General features: G+C 44.7%; 1 protein-coding gene across 1 annotated transcript in view; it reads right to left on the minus strand.

Moving 5' to 3' along the window:
• LOC126203494 (protein yellow-like) overlaps positions 1 to 23,024 on the minus strand; it is an 81,938-nt gene that overhangs the window by 55,689 nt on the left and 3,225 nt on the right. Inside the window, exon 2 of the mRNA XM_049937823.1 lies at positions 2,739 to 3,029. Coding sequence (XP_049793780.1) covers positions 2,739 to 3,029 — 291 coding nt within the window. The remainder of the gene's footprint in view (positions 1 to 2,738; positions 3,030 to 23,024) is intronic.

The raw sequence follows: 23,024 nt of genomic DNA on the forward strand, positions 1-23,024 counted from the left end.
CTGCAAAAGTCACGCAGCTCCTGAATACGTTTCTGGGAGGATTCGATTGGCGGGTGAGCACAGTTCACCGAGAAGACGTGGTGAAAGCCACTCGTTTGTAGCTCCGACAACAATATTGGGTAGAGAATGTACGATGGCCAATGCGATGGTCAAATCATGAGGTAGAGAAGAGATGTCAGGACAACGCTTTACGAGAGAGTTCTGTAAAGTTGGAGCCTCAGAGAAGACTACCGGAGACGGAAGCGTATCCTATCGAACGAGTCAAGATACCTCACTAGTCAATGCCGAGCTGAGAGAGTAGCCTTGCCAATGCCAGCCACTACTGCCTTGTCGACCTTTCCGTTGGTGACGACACTGGGGGTCAGCACGATGGTCAGAGTTTCACGGCACCCGGTCAAGGATGGGAGAGCCACGCTCAGCCCCGGCCGCCGCTGTTGAGTCACGGGTCGTCACAGCGACCGCTATCTCTGTGAGCCTGCACGGCGCGCCGTCGACCAATCCCAGAAGGTGGTAGTCCTCAGCCGTAACTCTCGTCCCACTGTAGATGATAACTCGTACCTGAACTGATATTAACAATAACTTTCTTCGCTATAAGAAAATCCCTCTTCCTCTTCTTGAAGATTGCACATTTGCGGAAAATACCAAGGGTGGCTGGTACCAACAATGGCCAGCTTGATCTGTGCTTTCAATGGGTGAACAACGAACGATCAGCCCTTGATATGGGTGTCTACGCCACGAATACTCAAACTTTTGCCTTTGCTTCAAATTTCATCTGAGAAAACGTTATTTGAGTCATTGAGATAAATTTCTGTAGTGAAAGATGACTGCTGAAACCGAAAGTGAAGCATGAAACTACGATTTAAGCACAGTGCCACTTGTCCTTTGGGTAATGCGAAGCGGTGTGATATGGATGCATCAGTGGTGGCAGTTTGTGTCCACCGTCGACTGATGGTGCAGATCTCCATGAGCCAACACGGCAGTTATTATCACAACTTAATAATTTGTTGCTTGGACTGTCTACAGCGTTGACGCGAGTTATTAAATAGTTCACTTGGAGAAATACAGCAGTTACCTACTGCGGCGTACTTTCGCACTATCACGGTACTCTACCGCCATTATTGTGATCAAAATCAAGTTAAGTAATTGTTTTTGAGTAGCATCCTGCGAATTTAAGTAGGTCACCAGGCGCCCAGTCCATTCCATGTAAACACAGCAACAACCAGCTTGCACAGAGTCTTCTTGGTAACTTGGGTCCATGACTTCATGAGATCTGCCCCAACTCAAACCCTGCCATCAGCTCTCTTTTCTTTTTCTTTTTTGTTTTTATCTCATCAGTGCACCTAATTTTCAACATTCGTCTGTAGCACCACATCTCAAACGCTTCGATTGACTTCTGTTCCGGTTTTCCCACAGTCCATGTTTCACTACCACAAGATGCTGTGCTCCGAACCTACATTCCCAGGAACTTTTTCCTCACATAAGGGCTGTATTTGATGCCAGTAGACTTCTCCTGGCCAGGAATGCTCATTGTGCAAGTGCTAGTCTGCTTTTAATGTCCTCTTTGCTCTGCTGCCTAGGTATCAGAAGTCCTTAACTTCATGTGCTTCATGACCATCAATCGTGATGTTAAGTGTCTCGATGTTCTCATTACATCTACTTCTCATTACTTTCTCTCTACTCTCAGTCCATATTCTGTACCCAACAGACTGTTCATTCAGTTCAGGAAATAATGTAATGCTTCTTCAGTTTCCTTGAGGACAGCAGTATCATCATTGATGTCCTTTTACGTTGAATTTTAGTTCCACTCCTGAACCTTTCTTTTATTTCCGTCATACTTCGTTCTTTGTCTTCCACTCTTATTATTCCCTCTGGCTCTTGTGCATGTAGCATATTATTCGCGTCTCCCTGTAGCTAACCTCAGAATCAGTTCTTACCACCTAAAATCCAGACTGATCTGACCAAGATGATTTTTCAATCATCTAGGGTCCAACCGATATGGTCACAAGCCCGGGAGAAACGCTGCAGGCGATGTCGTGATGTTAGCAAAGGCACCCGTGTCGTCCGTCATCTGCCATAGCCCAAAAAAAAAGAATGGTTCAAATGGCTCTGAGCACTGTGTGACTTAACATCTGAGGTCATGAGTCACATGAACTTAGAACTACTTAAGCGTGACTAACCTAAGGGACATCTCAAACATCCATGCACGAGGCAGGTTTCGAACCTGCGACCGCAGAAGCAGCGCGGTACCGGACTGAAGCGCCTAGAACCGCTCGGCCACAGCGGCCGGTTCCAAAGTCCATTAACGCCATATTTCGCCACACTGTCCTAACGGATCTGCTCCTCGTGCGTCCCACATTGATTTCTGCGGTTATTTCACGTAGTATTGCTTTTCTGTTAACAGTCAACTCTTACGCAAACGCCTCTGCTCTAGGTCTAAAAAGACCGTCGGCCTCTGCATTGTTCATGGTGAGAGGCAATGCCAGAAACTTCGTTTCGTCGGTGCACTATTGACTCTGTGAATCTCGGAATGTCGAATTTCCCAACTATTTCCAAAATGGAACGTTCCATACGTCTAGTTCCAACTACCTTTCCGAGTTCAAAGTCTGTTAATTCCCGTCGCTCGACCTTAATGACAGCTTCGCCAAGCCATTATCCTTTTATACCTTGTGTATGCCATATTGCCGCCCTCCATGACTTTTTCACATCTGTGTAGGACGGCGCAGCGATTCTCTACGTACCTTGTTGGCGGGCCTCGGTGAGATTGAAGTAGTTGAGCGTGGCGGCGACGCCGTGCCTCCAGCGCGGCACCGTCACGAACATCTTGTCGCCCCAGCGGGCCAGCCCCAGGGGCAGGTTGTTGCCCACCACGTAGCGGCCCGCCTCCACCGCCCGCTGCTGAGACGCCTCGTCCGGCCACGCGAAGGCGGACTCCTTCCACGCGAACTCCTCGCGCATCGCGCCGCTGCCGCCGGCGTCTGCGTCTGCGGCGGTCGCCGCCCCCACCAGCACCACGCACAGCAGCACCACCACTGCAAACGGACGCATCACCTACACGTTACTTCCGATTCCCACAGTGGCACTAGAGTCCTGAGGTACTAAAATACATATAGCCTTCACAAAAATATGGAAGCAACAAGACCACAACTCATTACCATTGCCAATAAATACCGGGTGATCGTAAAGTCAGTATAAATTTGAAAACTGAATAAAGCACGGAATAATGTAGATAGAGAGGTACAAATTGACACACATGCTTGGAATGACATGGGGTTTTATCAGAACCAAAAAAACACAAAAGTTCAAAAATGTCCGACAGATGACGCTTCATCTGACCAGAATAGCAATAATTGGCATAGCGAAGTAAGACAAAGCAAAGATGATGTTCTTTACAGGAAATGCTCAATATGTCCACCATCATTCCTCAACAATAGCTGTAGTCGAGGAATAATGTTGTGAACAGCACTGTAAAGCGTGTCCGGAGTTATGGAGAGGCATTGGCGTCGGATGTTGTCTTTCAGCATCACTAGAGATGTCGGTATCACGATACACTTGCGACTTCAGGTAACCACAAAGCCAATAATCGCACGGACTGAGATCTGTGGACCTGGGAGGCAAGCATGACGAAAGTGGCGGCTGAGCGCACGATCATCACCAAACGACGCGCGCAGGAGATCTTTCACGCGTCTAGCAATATGGGGTGTATTTTTTTTCTAATAAAACCCCATGTCATTCCAAGCATGTGTGTCAATTTTCACCTATCTACATTATTCCGCGGTTTATTAAGTTTTCAAATTTATACTGACTTTTTGATCACCCGGGTATACCTTCCACTCTCGGAATGGATAAATGTATGTTCTACATGATTTTTAAGTACACCATTCTTCCTGAGAAATAGTGGCAGGACGATGGAGGTGGATAGCGATCAAGCACGCTTCTCTCGAAAGTAGACCGCAAAGAGATCTGGTGGATGTGGTGGTCAGGAGGCATGCGACAGTTCGTCCGCAGCTTCACAAAACCAGACCCGGACGATGCGAGCTGTGTAAGAATCTGTCGTCTTGATGTGCAGCATCGCCATTCGGGAGCATCGTACCATAGCATGGACCTGGTCAACCAAATGATCACATAATCCTTGTCAATAATGTGACCTAGCAGAGTAACCATGGGACCTATGGAATGCTACAATCAAAAAAGTTTTGCATCACCTCGGTTCCGACAGTTCCGAAACCTTTCCAGAAAATTGGAATTGAGACCAACATAAACATCATTTCCGCCCTTTTTATTGCTCATGATAACCACACACTGCATGTTGTACCTCCATACAGCGAGACCTTCAGAGGTGGTGGTCCAGATTGCTGCACCCACCGATACCTCTAATACCCAGTAGCACGTCCTCTTGCATGGATGCATGCCTGTATTCGTCGTGGCATACTATCCACAAGTTCATCAAGGCACTGTTGGTCTAGACTGTCCCACTGCTCAACGGCGATTCGGCGTAGATTCCTGAAAGTGGTTGGTGGGTCATGTCGTCCATAAACAGCCCTTTTCAATCTATCCCAGGCATGTTCGATAGAGTTCATGTCTGGAGAACACGTTGGCCACTCTAATCGAGTGATGTCGTTATCCTGAAGGAAGTCATTCATAAGATATGCACCATGGGGACGCGAATGGTCGTCCATGAAGACGAATGCCTCGCCACTATGCTGCCGGTATGGTTACACTATCGGATGGTATTCACGTATCATACAACCGTTACGCACATTCCATGATAACCAGTGGTGTACGTCAGCCCAACAAAATGCCATCCCAAAACACCAATGAACCTCCACCTTCCTGCACTCACTGGACAGGGTGTGTAAGACGTTCAGCCAGTCCCGGTTGCCTCCAAACACGTCTCCGACGATTGTCTGGTTTAAGGCATATGCGACACTCATCGGTGAAGAGAACGTGATGCCAATTCTGAGCATGTTGTTGGGCCCATATGTACCGCGCTGCATGGTGTTGTGGTTAGAAAGATGGACCCTGCCATGGACGTCGGTAGTGGTTGCGCATTATGCAGCCTATTGTGCACAGTTGCCGGCCGCGGTGGTCTAGCGGTTCTAGGCGCTCAGTCCGGAGCCGCGCGACTGCTACGGTCGCAGTTTCGAATCCTGCCTCGGGCGTGGATGTGTGTGATGTCCTTAGGTTAGTTAGGTTTAAGTAGTTCTAGGTTCTAGGGGACTGATGACCACAGATGTTAAGTCCCATAGTGCTCAGAGCCATTTGAACCATTTGTGCACACAGTTTTAGTTGTAAGACTACGTCCTGTGGCAGTACGAAAAGCATTATTCAACATGGTGGCGTTGCTGTCAGGGCTCCTCAGAGCCATAATCTGTAGGTGGCGGTCATCCACTGCAGTAGTAGCCCTTGGGCGGCCTCAGCGAGTCATGTCATTTATAGTTCCCGTCTCTCTATATCTCCTCTGTGTCCAAACAACATCGCTTTGTTGATTGGCGACTCCATGGAGTGCTGTGTGCACAACCACCATTGGATAAATAAAATTAGAAGGAAGCTCAGCCAACGCTCGGCCAACGCTGACTTACCTTCTAACATCGCTTTGGTTCACTCCGAGACGCCTGGACACTTCCCTTGTTGAGAGCCGTTTCTGCCACAAAGTAACAATGCGGACGTGATCGAACAGCGGTATCGACATAGGCATGGTTGAACTACAGACAACACGAAACGTGTACCTCCTTCCTGGTGGAATGACTGGAACAGATCGGCTGTCGCACTCCCTCCGTCTAATAGGCGCTACTCATGCATGGTTGTTTACATCTTTCGGAGGGTTTAGTTACATCTCCGAACAGTCAAAGGGACTGTGTCTGTGGTACAACATCCACAGTCAACGTCTATCTTCAGGAATTCTGGAAACCGTGGTGATGCAAAACTTTTTTTGATGTGTGTATGGTATGGCTGACCTAAATATCACCGGACACCCGCCATAATCCACTCTTGGGACGTAAGCGTGGCCACAAATTCGAAATAGTGTGAAACAAGACTGATCCAGCCCAATGACATCTCGGTCAAAAATTGGAAACAGTACCAATCAAGACTCATCCGACTACATAACATCTTCCACTGCTTCACTGTCCAGCTTTTATGGCCTCTGCACCACTTTCTGCCGTCACGGGCATTTGTACCATTGATGAGTGGTTTTGGAATTCCAGCTCGCCTTGCAGTTTCTGCTCATGGACCTCCCTTCGCGTTGCTTTGGTGCCGACATGGTTCGTGAGTGCGACGTTAATTTCGGCAGTGACTTTTGGAGCTGTCGTCCCCTTATTTTTCGTCATAACCCGCTTCAAAGACCGTCTGTCACGATCACTCAAAGCACGCTTTCGTGGGCGTTCTGGCTTAGCGCAATGATGTTTTGCCGCTTTCCTTGCTTGCGGTATAGACCTTCGATAGACGCCGCTTGAAACACCAATCCTTTCGGCTTCCTTGCTTACGGAAGAATTCATCATACGAGCACCAACAATTAGCCCAGGTTTGAATGCACGTAGCTCTTACATAATGTACTCACAACTACGCAGGAGACTGTTCTGACCGCGAGTGACTCTTCCAACGTATTGACGACATTGCGAAGTTAGTTAGTTACATGTACAATGGATCATTTTGCACGATAGTTCGCAATGATGTGGAACAAGTCATGATACATTCACGTCGCAAATTAATTTGTACATCCTGTTACATTCTGAACATTTCTAATTTTTTATTTACAAAAAGAAAATAGATATACAGATGAGACTTCGTAATTCCTAGCCACCACCTTTCACACATTAGAATAATAGAAATTCTTCACGGGGTAGAAGGACTTGTCAAGAAGAAACGTTCTCAATTTCTTACCAAATTTTACTTTGCTGTCTATTAGACACTCGCTAAATGATCAAAACTGTTTGCTGCAGCATTATGTACCACTTTTTATGCTTAAGACAAATTTAATGTGGCTTAATGAATGTCATTTTGCCTTTTGGTATTGTAATTATGTACCTCATTGTTCCTCTTGAACTGCACTGCATTATTTACAACAAACTTAATCAGGGAATAAATATAATGTGAAGCAGTAGTCAGAACGCTCAACTTCTTAACAGATATCTACAAGATGATCCTGGGAGAGCACCGCATATTATTCTCACAGAACGTTTTTGCTCAATCGATACTTTCTTTCCTAAAGATGAGTTACTCCAGAACATTATACCATCTGACATTATTGAACTAAAATGTGCAAAATATACTGAGTTGCCTCTCCCCAAGATTTGCAATGATTGTAAGCACAAATGGGCTGACCTAAGTTGTTTTAGGAGCTGGAAGATGTGTTTTCTCCAGTTTAAATTCCCACCAATATGGAACCTAAGAATTTTGAAGTTTCCATCCTACTTACTATTTCCTCACCATATGTTACTCTTATCATTGGTGTAATGCCTCTAGATGTGCAGAACTGAATATTTAAAATTGAGGGTAAGACCATTTGCAAAAAAACAGTCAATTATACTTTTAATAACTTTGTTTGCCATTTTTCTGATTCTGCATGTACGCTTGGATTCATTACATTACTAGTGTCATCTGCAAAAATAACTAATTCTGCTTGTTGTATACTAATCGTAAGATCGTTTATATACGAGGGTTGGAACTTTAATAGTGGCAACTATTTATTTACAGCTCGTACAAAGCAGATATGTATTTCAAAGTTTTATTAACCTTCAAAGTAGACACCAGCATTGTGTATAATCCGTTGCCAGTGATGTGGAAGTCGAATTATACTCTTAGCAGTGCCAGTTGTGTTCGAGCGGCGCGGTCTATTGCTCGACGAATTTGTACCAGCTCTGAAGCGAATGCCTTGAAGTGTTTCCTTCACTTTAAAAATCGAGTTGAACTCACGAGGACTTAAGTCAGGGGAATGCAGTAGATGGTATAGCACTTAGCAGCCCCATCAGTCAAACAAATCAGTAACATCTTCCACTGTATGTGCTTGAGCATTGTTAATTTGTCATTACTTCTGTCTCTATGCTGTTCATTTTTGGAACATAACCTGCGACCAACTTACCGGCCGTCAAAGCCTACATTGTATGATCAGCAAAGGTTCTTTGTCCATGTTGAACTAATGACAACATAACCACTATACACCTGCTGTGGTTAACCAGTAAGGAGGGTGAGAGAGAAATTATGTGTTAACCTCTGGTTACCGCTTGGAACGCAGGTTCCAGGCACGACGAGTTCTCTGGCCCTGAGTTTCAGCTATCAGTGACGTGATTCCGTTCCTACTCTTTCTCGGACTTCGTTCCGATGCTGTAAAGCAACATCTTCTGAGCGCCTTGACTGGCTAATGATTTCACAAACCGATCTGGCCGAGCGCATTTGTATTCTGAAATTTTCTTTTTTGTTCATGAAAGTTCATAGCTTAAAATTCAACGATCCCCGAAGAATGCCTTCACCCTGCCTGTCCTGAAAAGGTCGCTTCTGCACCAGTACACTTTCTTGTTATATTTTACTTTTATTTGACATTTTTGGGTTATCTATCCATTCCTTTGGCTCAACCGCAATACGTCAATGTTTACCATTCGTTAGTGTGACACCTTTACCAGGTAGGACTAATAGAAGAACATATGTCCAAGAAGTACCTGACCCACAGTTTAAAACAATTTGTGATGTGTTGGAGTACTTACATATAAAAAACCATGTACCGAGAGGATCTGTTTGTGCTCTATTTTGATTTACACAGAGATATACAGATCTCCATGTCCTCCTTGACATGCCGTAGAGCTTCTCCGGCTTCCTCAATTTTACTGCTCAATTCATCCTTAGTATTTTGGCAGCGTTGAGGCAAATTGCCTTGATTATTCCCCTTAGTGAGTTGTCTGGCGTGGTATCGTGATGACATCCCAGCCCGTATCATAACACGTTCCTATTCAACTTTTGTGTGTAATGGAGACTTTTGTGTAGACCAGAAAACCTTATACTCTCTGCGTGAACTGAGATATGTTGCACATTCGTCAGAAAATAATATTCTTGGGAGAGACATGGTATTTGGAAATTGCGCTGACAACTCACTGCTCCACCAATCAGTACAATACGTTCAAAAAATGGTTGTTGCTGTGACATTTCTTATTCTTCATATCAATAGCTCCTAGGTATCAAGCATGAGAACAACTGTGGTGTTTGGCTGGAACGCTTAAATCACTTTAAAAATTGTGAGAACCGCTAGTCTAGCTAGCTCTTTCAGTAACAAAAGGCATGTCATGCACATTGCAATAATTCACAGGCTGCTGATGTAAATTTTAGATAAACGTTATCACTATCTTCTCTAATCGATTACAGTTTCGACAATGTGCGATTATTAAAATAGGTAAGAAGGCATTAAACTGTTGACAGACATGGAGTAGTACCGGTGACAGCTACAACACGGGGTACATTAAAAGACTGGTCGATCAGCTGTATCAAACTGTCTCCGCTGAACCAGTACGCCGTATACAGTTTCGTGTTGGTATTTGCATGGAGCATTTCCAGATATTGACTTTATGTAATTTCAAAGTGAATGTAATTGTAAATAGCTTAAGAAACTTTCATTCGGCATCTCTGGTGGCTTCTTTTTGATACATTTTCGTCGCTCCAGCGATTTAAGACCCGATTTTTTTTAAGATGAGTGTCAACTGGGGCGTCTAACAACGGCTGTTGCCAAAGAATGTTTGGCAGAGGACGTAGCCAGCGTCAACTCTCTCGAAGTTCACAGCGGATCCATAATCTAAGCGAGAAACAGAAGGTTGTAATTTTATACTTCTATCACAGACACTTACGGCGAGTCTTGACATGGGGGAAACCTCGTCAGAGAGGTCCGCCGCATGAGGGTCTTGGGAAGAGATTTCAGTGGTAGTTTCCCGTTGCCTTCCACTGATGATGATGAAACGATGATGAGGACAACACAACACAACACCCATCTACATCTACATCTACATTTATACTCCGCAAGCCACCCAACGGTGTGTTGCGGAGGGCACTTTACGTGCCACTGTCATTACCTCCCTTTTCTGTTCCAGTCGCGTATGGTTCGCGGGAAGAACGACTGTCTGAAAGCCTCTAATCTAGCGCTCTAATCTCTCTAATTTTACATTCGTGATCTCCTCGGGAGGTATAAGTAAGGGGAAGCAATATATTCGATACCTCATCCAGAAACGCACCCTCTCGAAACCTGGCGAGCAAGCTACACCGCGATGCAGAGCGCCTCTCTTGCAGAGTCTGCCACTTGAGTTTGTTAAACATCTCCGTAACGCTATCACGGTTACCAAATAACCTTGTGACGAAACGCGCCGCTCTTCTTTGGATCTTCTCTATCTCCTCCGTCAACCTGATCTGGTACGGATCCCACACTGATGAGCAATACTCAAGTATAGGTCGAACGAGTGTTTTGTAAGCCACCTCCTTTGTTGATGGACTACATTTTCTAAGGACTCTCCCAATGAATCTCAACCTGGTACCCGCCTTACCAACAATTAATTTTATATGATCATTCCACTTCAAATCGTTCCGCACGCATATTCCCAGATATTTTACAGAAGTAACTGCTACCAGTGTTTGTTCCGCTATCATATAATCATACAATAAAGGATCCTTCTTTCTATGTATTCTCAATACCTTACATTTGTCTATGTTAAGGGTCAGTTGCCACTCCCTGCACCAAGTGCCTATCCGCTGCAGATCTTCCTGCATTTCGCTACAATTTTCTAATGCTGCAACTTCTCTGTATACTACAGCATCATCCGCGAAAAGCCGCATGGGACTTCCGACACTATCTACTAGGTCATTTATATATATTGTGAAAAGCAATGGTCCCATAACACTCCCCTATGGCACGCCAGAGGTTACTTTAACGTCTGTAGACGTCTCTCCATTGATAACAACATGCTGTGTTCTGTTTGCTAAAAACTCTTCAATCCAGCCACACAGCTGGTCTGATATTCCGTAGGCTCTTACTTTGTTTATCAGGCGACAGTGCGGAACTGTATCGAACGCCTTCCGGAAGTCAAGAAAAATAGCAACTACCTGGGAGCCTGTATCTAATATTTTCTGGGTCTCATGAACAAATAAAGCGAGTTGGGTCTCACACGATCGCTGTTTCCGGAATCCATGTTGATTCCTACATAGTAGATTCTGGGTTTCCAAAAACGACATGATACTCGAGCAAAAAACATGTTCTAAAATTCTACAACAGATCGATATCAGAGATATAGGTCTATAGTTTTGCGCATCTGCTCGACGACCCTTCTTGAAGACTGGGACTACCTGTGCTCTTTTCCAATCATTTGGAACCTTCCGTTTCTCTAGAGACTTGCAGTACACGGCTGTTAGAAGGGGGCAAGTTCTTTCGCGTACTCTGTGTAGAATCGAATTGGTATCCCGTCAGGTCAAGTGGACTTTCCTCTGTTGAGTGATTCCAGTTGCTTTTCTATTCCTTGGACACTTATTTCGATGTCAGCCATTTTTTCGTTTGTGCGAGGATTTAGAGAAGGAACTGCAGTGCGGTCTTCCTCTGTGAAACAGCTTTGGAAAAAGGTGTTTAGTATTTCAGCTTTACGCGTGTCATCCTCTGTTTCAATGCCATCATCATCCCGGAGTGTCTGGATATGCTGTTTCGAGCCACTTACTGATTTAACGTAAGACCAGAACTTCCTAGGATTTTCTGTCAAGTCGGTACATAGAATTTTACTTTCGAATTCACTGAACGCTTCACGCATAGCCCTCCTTACGCTAACTTTGACATCGTTTAGCTTCCGTTTGTCTGAGAGGTTTTGGCTGCGTTTAAACTTAGAGTTAAGCTCTCTTTGCTTTCGCAGTAGTTTTCTAACTTTGTTGTTGTACCACGGTGGGTTTTTCCCGTCCCTCACAGTTTTACTCGGCACGTACCTGTCTAAAACGCATTTTACGATTGCCTTGAACTTTTTCCATAAACACTCAACATTGTCAGTGTCGGAACAGAAATTTTCGTTTTGATCTGTTAGGTAGTCTGAAATCTGCCTTCTATTACTTTTGCTAAACAGATAAACCTTCCTCCCTTTTTTTATATTCCTACTTACTTCCATATTCAGGGATGCTGCAACGGCCTTATGATCACTGATTCCCTGTTCTGTACAGAGTCGAAAAGTTCGGGTCTGTTTGTTATCAGTAGGTCCAAGATGTTATCTCCACGAGTCGGTTCTCCGTTTAATTGCTCGAGGTAATTTTCGGATAGTGCACTCAGTATAATGTCACTCGATGCTCTGTCCCTACCACCCGTCCTAAACATCTGAGTGTCCCAGTCTATATCTGGTAAATTGAAATCTCCACCTAAGACTATAACATGCTGAGAAAATTTATGTGAAATGTATTCCAAATGCCCGCATCTCGTGGTCGTGTGGTAGCGTTCTCGCTTCCCACGCCCGGGTTCCCGGGTTCGATTCCCGGCAGGGTCAGGGATTTTCTCTGCCTCGTGATGGCTGGGTGTTGTGTGCTGTCCTTAGGTTAGTTAGGTTTAAGTAGTTCTAAGTTCTAGGGGACTGATGACCACAGCAGTTGAGTCCCATAGTGCTCAGAGCCATTTTTTTGTTATCCAAATTTTCTCTCAGTTGTTCTGCCACTAATGCTGCTGAGTCGGGAGGTCGGTAAAAGGAGCCAATTATTAACCTAGCTCGGTTGTTGAGTGTAACCTCCACCCATAATAATTCACAGGAACTATCCACTTCTATTTCACTACAGGATAAACTACTACTAACAGCGACGAACACTCCACCACCGGTTGCATGCAATCTATCCTTTCTAAACACCGTCTGTACCTTTGTAAAAATTTCGGCAGAATTTATCTCTGGCTTCAACCAGCTTTCTGTACCTATAACGATTTCGGCTTCGGTGCTTTCTATCAGCGCTTGAAGTTCCGGTACTTTACCAACGCAGCTTAGACAGTTTACAATTACAATACCGATTGCTGCTTGTTCCCCGCATGTCCTGACTTTGCCCTGCACCCGTTGAGGCTGTTGCCCTTTCTGTACTTGCCCAAGGCCATCTAACCTAAAAAACCGCCCAGCCCACGCCACACAACACCTGCTACCCGTGTAGCCGCTTGTTGCGTGTAGTGGACTCCTGACCTATCCAGCGGAACCCGAAACCCCACCACCCTATGGCGCAAGTCGAGGAATCTGCAGCCCACACGGTCGCAGAACCGTCTCAGCCTCTGATTCAGACCCTCCACTCGGCTCTGAACCAAAGGTCCGCAGTCAGTCCTGTCGACGATGCTGCAGATGGTGAGCTCTGCTTTCATCCCGCTAGCGAGACTGGCAGTCTTCACCAAATCAGATAGCCGCCGGAAGCCAGAGAGGATTTCCTCGGATCCATAGCGACACACATCATTGGTGCCGACATGAGCGACCACCTGCAGATGGGTGCACCCTGTACCCTTCATGGCATCCGGAAGGACCCTTTCCACATCTGGAATGACTCCCCCCGGTATGCACACGGAGTGCACATTGGTTTTCTTCCCCTCTCTTGCTGCCATATCCCTAAGGGGCCCCATTACGCGCCTGACGTTGGAGCTCCCAACTACCAGTAAGCCCACCCTCTGCGACCGCCCGGATCTTGCAGACTGAGGGGCAACCTCTGGAACAGGACAAGCAGCCATGTCAGGCCGAAGATCAGTATCAGCCTGAGGCAGAGCCTGAAACCGGTTCGTCAGACAAACTGGCGAGGCCTTCCGTTCAGCCCTCCGAAATGTCTTTCGCCCCCTGCCACACCTTGAGACGACCTCCCATTCTACCACAGGTGAGGGATCAGCCTCAATGCGAGCAGTATCCCGGGCAACCACAGTCGTAGTCCGATCGGGGGATGCGTGGGACGAGCTGGCCGTCCCCGACAAACCCCCATCCGGAACCCCACAGTGATGCCCATTTGCAACAGCCTCAAGCTGTGTGACCGAAGCCAACACTGCCTGAAGCTGGGAGCGAAGGATGCCAACTCAGCCTGCATCCGAACACAGCAGTTGCAGTCCCTATCCATGCTAAAAACTGTTGTGCAAAGAACGTCTGAACTAATCTACAGAGACCGCGAACAAATCGACAAAAACGGTTATTAAAATACAAGATTGCCTAGTAAATGCAGTAATGCTGCTACTTGCGCACTGCTGACACACTGCTCGGCGGCGGAAGGAGACTACGCGATTTTACACTATTCAGGTACTAAAACGCGATGCTACAACTCTCAAATACTATAATACGCCCGAAATTTATGAATTAAACAATGCAAGTACCAAAAACACGCAAAGAAATTAAGAATTAAACTATGTAAGAAATGAGTGAGCTAGGAGTATACGACTTGCTGCTGCAGCTGCTTATCCAACGACGGCAGGGAGCACACTGACTGTGACCAACCGACACTGACCGTTCAAAACAAAAACAGAAGACAAACGACTACGCGAATTTACACTATTCAGGTACTAAAACGCGATGCTACAACTCTCAAATACTATAATACGCCAGAAATTTATGAATTAGACAATGCAAGTACCAAAAACATGCAAAGAAATTAAGAATTAAACTATGTAACAAATGAGTGAGCTAGGAGTATACGACTTGCTGCTGCAGCTGCTTATCCAACGACGGCAGGGAGCCAGGGAGACCCTGAGAGGAAAAAATCTCCGACCCAGCCGGGAATCGAACCCGGGTCCCTTGGCGTGACATTCCGTCACGCTGACCACTTTTTTTTTCGTTGTTTATCGTTGTGTTTGGTCGTTGCGGACGTCACATGACATCATGTTCGTTGTTGATTCTTTCACCCAGTTTTTTATTACAGATGCCAACCAGCTCTCTGACCGAACACGCTGAGCTATCGTGTCAGCATCACTCAGCTATCGGGGTGGACATCACAGACATTATTATTATTTTCGCACGTCAACATCTAAGAAGCTTGAGTAGAGCAGTTTCATCTGAAACGAAGCGATAGCCATTTGAGTTGTGATGAGGACATTGCATATGGACAAATGAATGCTGTGCGCTGTATGTTGCAGTGATCACATCGTTATGGTTACACTTTCACTTGGATGTTGAGAGAAAACTGGTAGACTGGTGTACGCCCTCTTGTTCTTTTCTAAAACCTAAAGTAATAGCATGAAAGACGTACTGCAAAGGATTTTACTGCTTCAGACAAAATACATCCAAAATACAGGTACTTGTTTTGAAGCCCAAGTACCGCTTCAACTCTTGTAGCGTACATCTATGACTATCATTTATCATATTTTAAAGGACATGCCTAGTCGCTGAAAACACTCTTCTCTATTTCGTGCTATTCTCTTTATTTCTGGAAAATTTTGACATAGTTATCTCCATAGACGTCTAATATTTTCTTTCTTGCCTGGCCCCTCGCCCGCCATTGGTTATCTTTCCCAAAATGCCGTTATGGTCCAAAGCCCAATTGTAAATGCGTGAGAGGAAGGAGTAAAAGAAAGAAAAATAAGGGCAACGACTTCATTGACGGATGAGTATGTCAGTCTCAATAGCAGAGAAAGTGGAAAAAAATTTCTTACCAGTGATGGAAGCGGTGCCACAAGTATCGCCAACACGCAGAAGACACCGGCTATCAAACTTAATTGTGACATAATCTTAATCGGCGCGGTCAGGATAGCTTGAATGGTAGTAAACTGCGATGTTGAACGCAACGCGACACCACCACGTTGTTTCCGAAGTACAGCAACCACGGAGAGTGCAGATCTTTCACCGTGTGATTTATTTCCATTTCCCTTTCCAAAAGCGATAAAAAATATTCATCAGCATTCTTTATAGTCTCCATAAGTGGATTCGTCTGCCTTGGAAGTGTTCGTGAACGACCTTTAGTAACAAGACATGCCGTGTATCCTCCAGTAGTAGGTTTCAAATAATGTACCGGTGCTTGTAAGTTCGAGATGACTGCTTTCAGGAGACAAAGTTTTTAACGATTGGCATTGCTTCTAATAACTTTCAGTAAATTCACTTCACTGACAATGCCATTCCGACCATAGTTGTTTGCTGTATCTAAACGAGGCTCCCACAAGTCTGTCCCTTAGAGTAATTAATGAGTGTTGTAGTAGGACATTCATTAGTTGCCGGTGTTTGCCGTAAAGAGCTATCGGGCGCAACCATCTACGAGCGCCTGGCGTGCGCCTCTGAACGTGACCAAGGTGTGGCAGGAGCGTCCTTGAGAATTCGCCGTCCGCTCTCCCTTTCGCTTTAGCTTGATCGACATGAAATGAGCGCCCGGCGAATCTAAATGTACATTCAAGGTCGTAATTATAGCCACGCACAGGAAAGAATGTCACCCCACGGTCAGGTTTAACAGCGTTCTAAGTCAAAAACAACTGCTACGCTTTCCCAAGAACGTTACGCTACTTTAGTAACATGGTTGAGTTCCTACAGCCACTGTAAACATCTGCTTCATTATTTGTGGTGCTCCTCTTCAGCGTTGTTACGAGAAGCAGCGTCGTTATTCGCCATTTCTTTACTCAAACATTGAGCTGTTGAGAAGCAACAGCGAGAGTCTAAAATAATCAACTTAACTGTATAAACACTTAAGTTTAGGGAGAAGAAATAAAAATTCGTTTAATGTTCCGTCAGAGATGACAAATGATTTGGGCAATCACATCAATGGAGTGGATAGTGTCTTCAAAAAAGATAAAATAAACATCAATAAAAACAAAGAAAATGATAGCGAAGTCAAATCAACTGAGACGATGTTGAGGGAATTAGGTTAGGAAATAAGGCAATTAATTTGTTTGCAAGTTTTTCTTGCAGAATATTAAAATAACTGACTAGTGCCGTAGGGAACAGGATATAAAATGTAAATAGGCAACAGCAAGTAAAGCTTTGCTGAAAAGAGATGTAGCAGGGGGACATAATTGAACTGACGGTGTTTCGATTACTGTGGTGCGGGCTGTATACATCGCAAAATTATGAATATTCATTAATCGGTGTTATTGCGGAGTATGCCGGAAAAAATAATAGCTCCACTTTATGTGTGTGTGAAATCTTATGGGACTTAACTGCTAAGGTCATCAGTCCCTAAGCTTACACACTACTTAAGCTAAATTATCCTAAGGACAAACACACACACACACACACACACACACACACACGTCCGGTGAGGACTCGAACCTCCGCCGGGACCAGCCGCACAGTCCATGACTGCAGTGCCTCAGACCGCTCGGTCCACTTTATGTCATGAAGTCAAAAAAATATGGGGCTGTAAGCATTCAGAATGTCAAAAGTCTCCTCTGACGTCAGTATGTTCTGGATGCCTTGTTCGAAACGTAAAACAGGTCTCAGTGTGCAAAGAGAAAATTCATGTGCAACGTGTGAAAAGATGTTTTCTTGCTAATTATTACAGTTTTTTATCTCTACCAATATGGACAATGCTTTGACAAAACGACTAATTAAATATCTTGTATGGAGTGTCCTACAGTATGGTGCTGAAATGTGGGCACTGAGGAAGAAAGACAAGGAACGCTGCAGACTTTTGAAATGTGGACACGGCGGACGATAGAAGGAATAAGTTCGATAGGAAGAGTGAAAAACGAAGAGGCACTCAGAAGAGTGGGAGAGCAAACAAATTACTGGATTTGATGAAAATGAGGAAAAGAAAGTGGATGAGGCAAATAAAAGAAAGGAGGGCCTTATAAAGACAGTCTTAGAGAGATATATGGAAGGGGAGGTGAGGGAGGAAGAGATTTTATATCCCGGATGATGTGACGGACGGCAGCGCATAGAGTGGCATTAAGAAGGAAGCAAAGGATGGCAGGAAATGCAGACACAAAGTACCTGCTAATTTAGCGGAAAACTGATGATTACAGTTAATACATAGCTGCTGCAAAAATCGATCACCATAAGAAATTTACAATTTAGTTACTCTCACGATCTGTGACGGGAGAACCCCCACCTGTGCATGTTAATTACCGTCCGTAACAATCCTACGCCACCTAGCAATATTTAGAAAAAGTAGCACGTGAAGTTTTATTCGCGGTTTCTTTCGCAGATGAGCTGCAATTTCTCGCAGTATTCACAAAACGGTACTTTACGCTTTCACTGCAATTATCGTTGCATAATCATACCTTTTTCCCGCGCACTGTCGCTCCTCGTAAGTGCATGATGAAACTTGTACGGGTCTCATAGGTTCAAGTCCGTAATTAACAGATGCTAAAATTTTATAGTCTAAAGTATTTCGTTTAACAGCGTAGCGCCTGCGACAATAACTTAAATGGATTTATGGAAGCCAAAACACTGGCGTGAATAAGACACGGATCTGCAAGTCCATTATTTTGGTGTTCGTTTATTAATTTCTGCAGTGGAGTACAACCTTTCAGTTCTCGTTCAAATGGTTCAAATGGCTCTAAGTACTATGGGACTTAACATCTGAGGTCATCAGTCCCCTAGACTTAGAACTACTTAAACCTAACTAACCTAAGGACATCACACACATCCATGCCCGAGGCAGGACTCGAACCTGCGACTGCAGCAGCAGTGCGGTTCCAGACTTAAACGCCTAGAACCGCTCGGCCACAGATGCCGGCTCAGTTCTCGTAAAATGGTTCCTGTGTTGACCATTCATTAAAATAATGTATCATACTGGTCTGCTGCAGGTCTGCACTACCTCGTAGAAGGTATCTGGACACCCCTCTGTGTTGTGGCATTGACAAACAGATATCACTAGGTGCAGACAGGCCAATATAAAAGACGGGCAGTTTTGTGTTATAAGCAGAGAAATAGTAACAGTAGAGTAGGTCGGTCAGAAGAAGTCAGTGATTTCGAACGTGGGCTAGCCATTCGATGTCACCTGAGAAAAGAGATCCATCACTGACATTTCAATTATTCTAAAGCTGCCCATCGTGAGTGTTGGTGGAACACGAAGGAACACCCACATATAAACGGAGACCAGGCAGACCTCATATGCTTACATATTGGGATCGTCGAGCATTGCGGATGGTAGTTGTAAAAAATCGCATGAGATAAGCACAAGAAATCACTCCTGAGTTGCAAAGCGGTACCAGCAGTTCAGGTACCACAATGACTGTGCATAGGGAGTTAAAAGACTTGGCGTAGAATGGTCGAACATCTCCTCATAAGCTACATATTTCTGTTGTCAGTGTTAAAAGACGCCACTGGACAATGGATGATTGAAAACGACTGCTTTGGAATGATGAATCATACTATAGCCTGCAGCAATCCGGTGGAAGGGCTTGAGTTTGGTGAATACCTGGAGAACGTTACCTGTCGTCACGTGTAGTGCCAACAGTGAAGTACGGAGGAAGTGGTGTTACGTTATGGGAGGTGTTTTACGTGTTTGGAGTGTGATTTCTGTTATTGTGCTGAACAAAACGCTAAATGCGGACGGATGTGAAGGAGACGATTACCGTTTGTATCAGCGTGACAGCGCACTCTAAGCAACGTCTGTGAGGCAAAGGTTTGGTCTGTAAGGGACTGAGCTGCCAGAGTCACGACCTGAACCCAACAGAGAACCTTTGAGATGATTTAGAACGCTGTCAGAGCTCTAGACCCCAGCGTCCAACATCACTACCTGCTCTGGTTTCGACCCCTGGGCTACTGTTCCTCTACAAACATTCTACAAACACCTCATTGGCTGTGTCCCCAGCAGAGTTCAAGCCATCATAAAGACGAAGGGTTCACACACCCCAAACAATGCCCACATATGTATGTCCGGATACTTTTGATCAGCCAAGATATTCACCTACCCTGAGCAGTGTGTTCACATAGTTGAGCCACTGAATCACAGGCTGTAATTGTTAGGGCACGACACACATTCTAGAGAGGAGGAGTCCAGATCTCCGTCCGCCCATCTAGATGTAGGTTCTCCGTCGTTATCCCGTTTCTTGTACATCGACGAAACAATACAGGAACTTAAAAATAATTTTGAAAGATGAATAAAACTGAAAAGGAGCAGATACTAAACCTGAGGTCCGCAGACATTATCTTCCCGATCAGTTTAAGAATGACTTAAAATATATGTTTTAACGACTGGACAAGATACATAGCACAGAATATGACTTAAGGGTAAATAAAAGAAAGGCGAAGTCATGAGAGGAATGAAGAGTTGTAAAAGCAGAAGTTTAACATCAAAACGGACGAAGTGGATCAATTCTACCACACTATGTAATCAAAAGTATCCTTACATCTATTAGTAATTCTACCGCATTTCTTCTCTATGACGATCCGAACGCTCCTGGTTACACTTTCTATTAGGTGTCTGAATGTCTATGGGGGGAAGCGGGGGGGGGGGGGGGGGTGGATGGCAGACAGTTCTTCCTCATGACCCGAAACCAGAGATGGTATTGGTGTCGGAGGGTGGAGTCTGGAGTGAAGTCGGCGTTCAAACTCATCCTAAAGCTGTTCCACTGGTCTCAAATCGGAACTCTGGGCATGCCAGTCCTTTTAATTATTGTTATTCCCCACAAACTAATGCTTCACAGATGCTGCTTTATGACAGGGTTCAAAATGGTTCAAATGGCTCTGAGCACTATGGGACTTAACAGCTATAGTCATCAGTCCCCTAGAACTTAGAACTACTTAAACCTAACTAACCTAAGGGACATCACACAACACCCAGTCATCACGAGGCAGAGAAAATCCCTGACCCCGCAGGGAATCGAACCCGGGAACCCGGGCGCGGGGGTGCGTTGTTAAGCAGATACAAACAGTCGTCTCCTCCAAACTGTACGCATTACACAATGCTGTCAACTATGCTCACAGCTTTACAAATTTAGCGTTCTCTCAAGAGCAATGAAGGGTCCACATTCTTACCTCGAAAAACACTTCACCGTTGGTACTACACATGGTGACAGGTAACGCTCTCTGGGCATTCTCAAAAGCCAAACACTCCCGTCATTACTACAGAGTGTAGAGCGGTGCTTCACTCCAAATCACTCGTTTCCAGCGCTCTTTGCGCCACATCAAGTGTTGTTTAGCATTGACTACAGAAGTGCGTGACTTACGAGAAGCTGCTCGACCGTTTCACACCAGTGTTTTTAAATCCCTACGCACAGTCACTGTACTAGTCGGACTGCTGATACCACTTTGTGAATCACGAGTGATTCCTCCCTCTGATTTTATGCAATTTTTTACTACCGCCCTTCGCAATTTTCGATGGTCTCTGTCCCTCACAACATGTATGTCTTGTCGTGGTTTATCTCTGGTTGTTCCTTTGCGTTTCCACTTCACAGTCACATCACCAATAGTGGACTTGGGCAGCTTTTGAAGCGTTTAAATGTCAACGGTGTATCTGTTACTGAGGTGACATCTAATGACTAGTCCACATTGGAAATCATTGAGCTCTCCTGAGCGACCCATTCCGCTGTCACAGCTTCTCTACTGACGCCAGAGTACTTCCCGTCTCCTTTCACACCGGCGGGTCCGCTTCTCGTGACATCTGGTGGTCAGTTCTGCAATACACAGCGAAATACTAATACTTTTTATCAGATAGTGTATCTAGGAACCGCAAGTAAGCCATAAACTTTTAATTATCATCTGAAAAAAAATAAGTTACGTATTTTTTTTGTTTTTTGTTTTCTTTTTTTTTAATTTTTTTGCAAGTAAATATCTGCAGTCTCGCTATACATTGAAATATTCGCGCCTCAGTGACATATCGCCGCTAGAGCAGCCAAAATTAAATGCCGCAATAATCTATGCTGAACTTATTAAAATTTTTTCTGGACGTACTGCAGCGTCATTTTAAAAATACTTAAATTGCTAAAAATACTATAAAAATAACTGACGTTTCGGTTTTGTTGCCTTCCCCAGGGTCTGGACTATGACGCTCCAACGAGGCCGAAACGTCAGTTATTTTAGCATTTTCAGCAGACGGAATAGTACACTCAAGAGGATTTTAGTGAGAATGACACTGACCGCAGAAACCTATGCATTTTGAAATACATTTTGTGTTGGTGAAAGTATGCAACAATGCACCAACAAATATCACTGTGGTTTAGGTGACGCAGGAGCATCCCGCGTGGTAATACATGTCTGAATGACGAAGAACGAAGTGTCAGACCATTTGTCGGTGAAGAGCCATGAATAAAAAGAGGCCCAGGTATCACAGTCGACGTGACCAAATATTAAAATCAGTAACGGATTAGTTTTCAGCCTACTGCACGTGAGAAAGATTGCCTCTCATTGGGGTCCGCCAGTGCGCACACCCCCAATACATTCTGCACTGGTTATCAAATTTTGGTACATTACTCACTTTCTCCTGCTATTGCGTCCTATGTCTTCTTCCTCTTTCCACAGACGAAAAAAGCTTCCTTCAAAGGCATTTTCAAAATGCCGACGAGATCAGTTTCGTGGAGGAGCGTTTCCTGCACACCCAAAATGCGGTTTTATACAACCTAGATCTCCGCCAAGTTAGCCATCGATGGGAAAAGTTTGTCGCATTGAAGGAACATTGCACACATGGAATATTTCTAACACGATCACCAAGTTTCAAGGTCAAGGCTTTATTTTTTTTCGAAGTGATACAACATTATGACCACTGTGTGTAATATCACACAAGGTGGCTTTAACTACCATTCCACTGCGTTCATTCCCTAGAACAACGCATCATGTTACACAGGCCTTCTTTAAATAATACAGAATCCCAATTTCGTGAACCGATTTTAGCCGTCAGGTTTAAATGTGAGGCCCGAATCGATTTCGCTAGCTCGATGAAACGCCGGTTTCCGGAGCGCCTGTTGTTCTATGTTAGTGATGTATGTAAATCAACTGCCCGTTTCGTCAGCGCAATATTTTAATTAAGCAGAGAGTATGGTGTCTTTATGAAGTCAGTGAACGCGTAAGGAGGAGAAAGCGAAGGAACACACTGTGCAAGAAGACATGTTTAAAAATCGTAATACCGCAATTAATGCGTTCAAAACCTGACTAAATTATGTGCGTTGCAGGAAAAAAGGATGGATTGATCAATGATCGAAGATTGTTGTACCCCAGGTTTTGGGGATTTAGAATGGCTAG

This window comes from Schistocerca nitens, chromosome 9, assembly GCF_023898315.1.
Source record: "Schistocerca nitens isolate TAMUIC-IGC-003100 chromosome 9, iqSchNite1.1, whole genome shotgun sequence".
NCBI lineage: Eukaryota > Metazoa > Arthropoda > Insecta > Orthoptera > Acrididae > Schistocerca > Schistocerca nitens.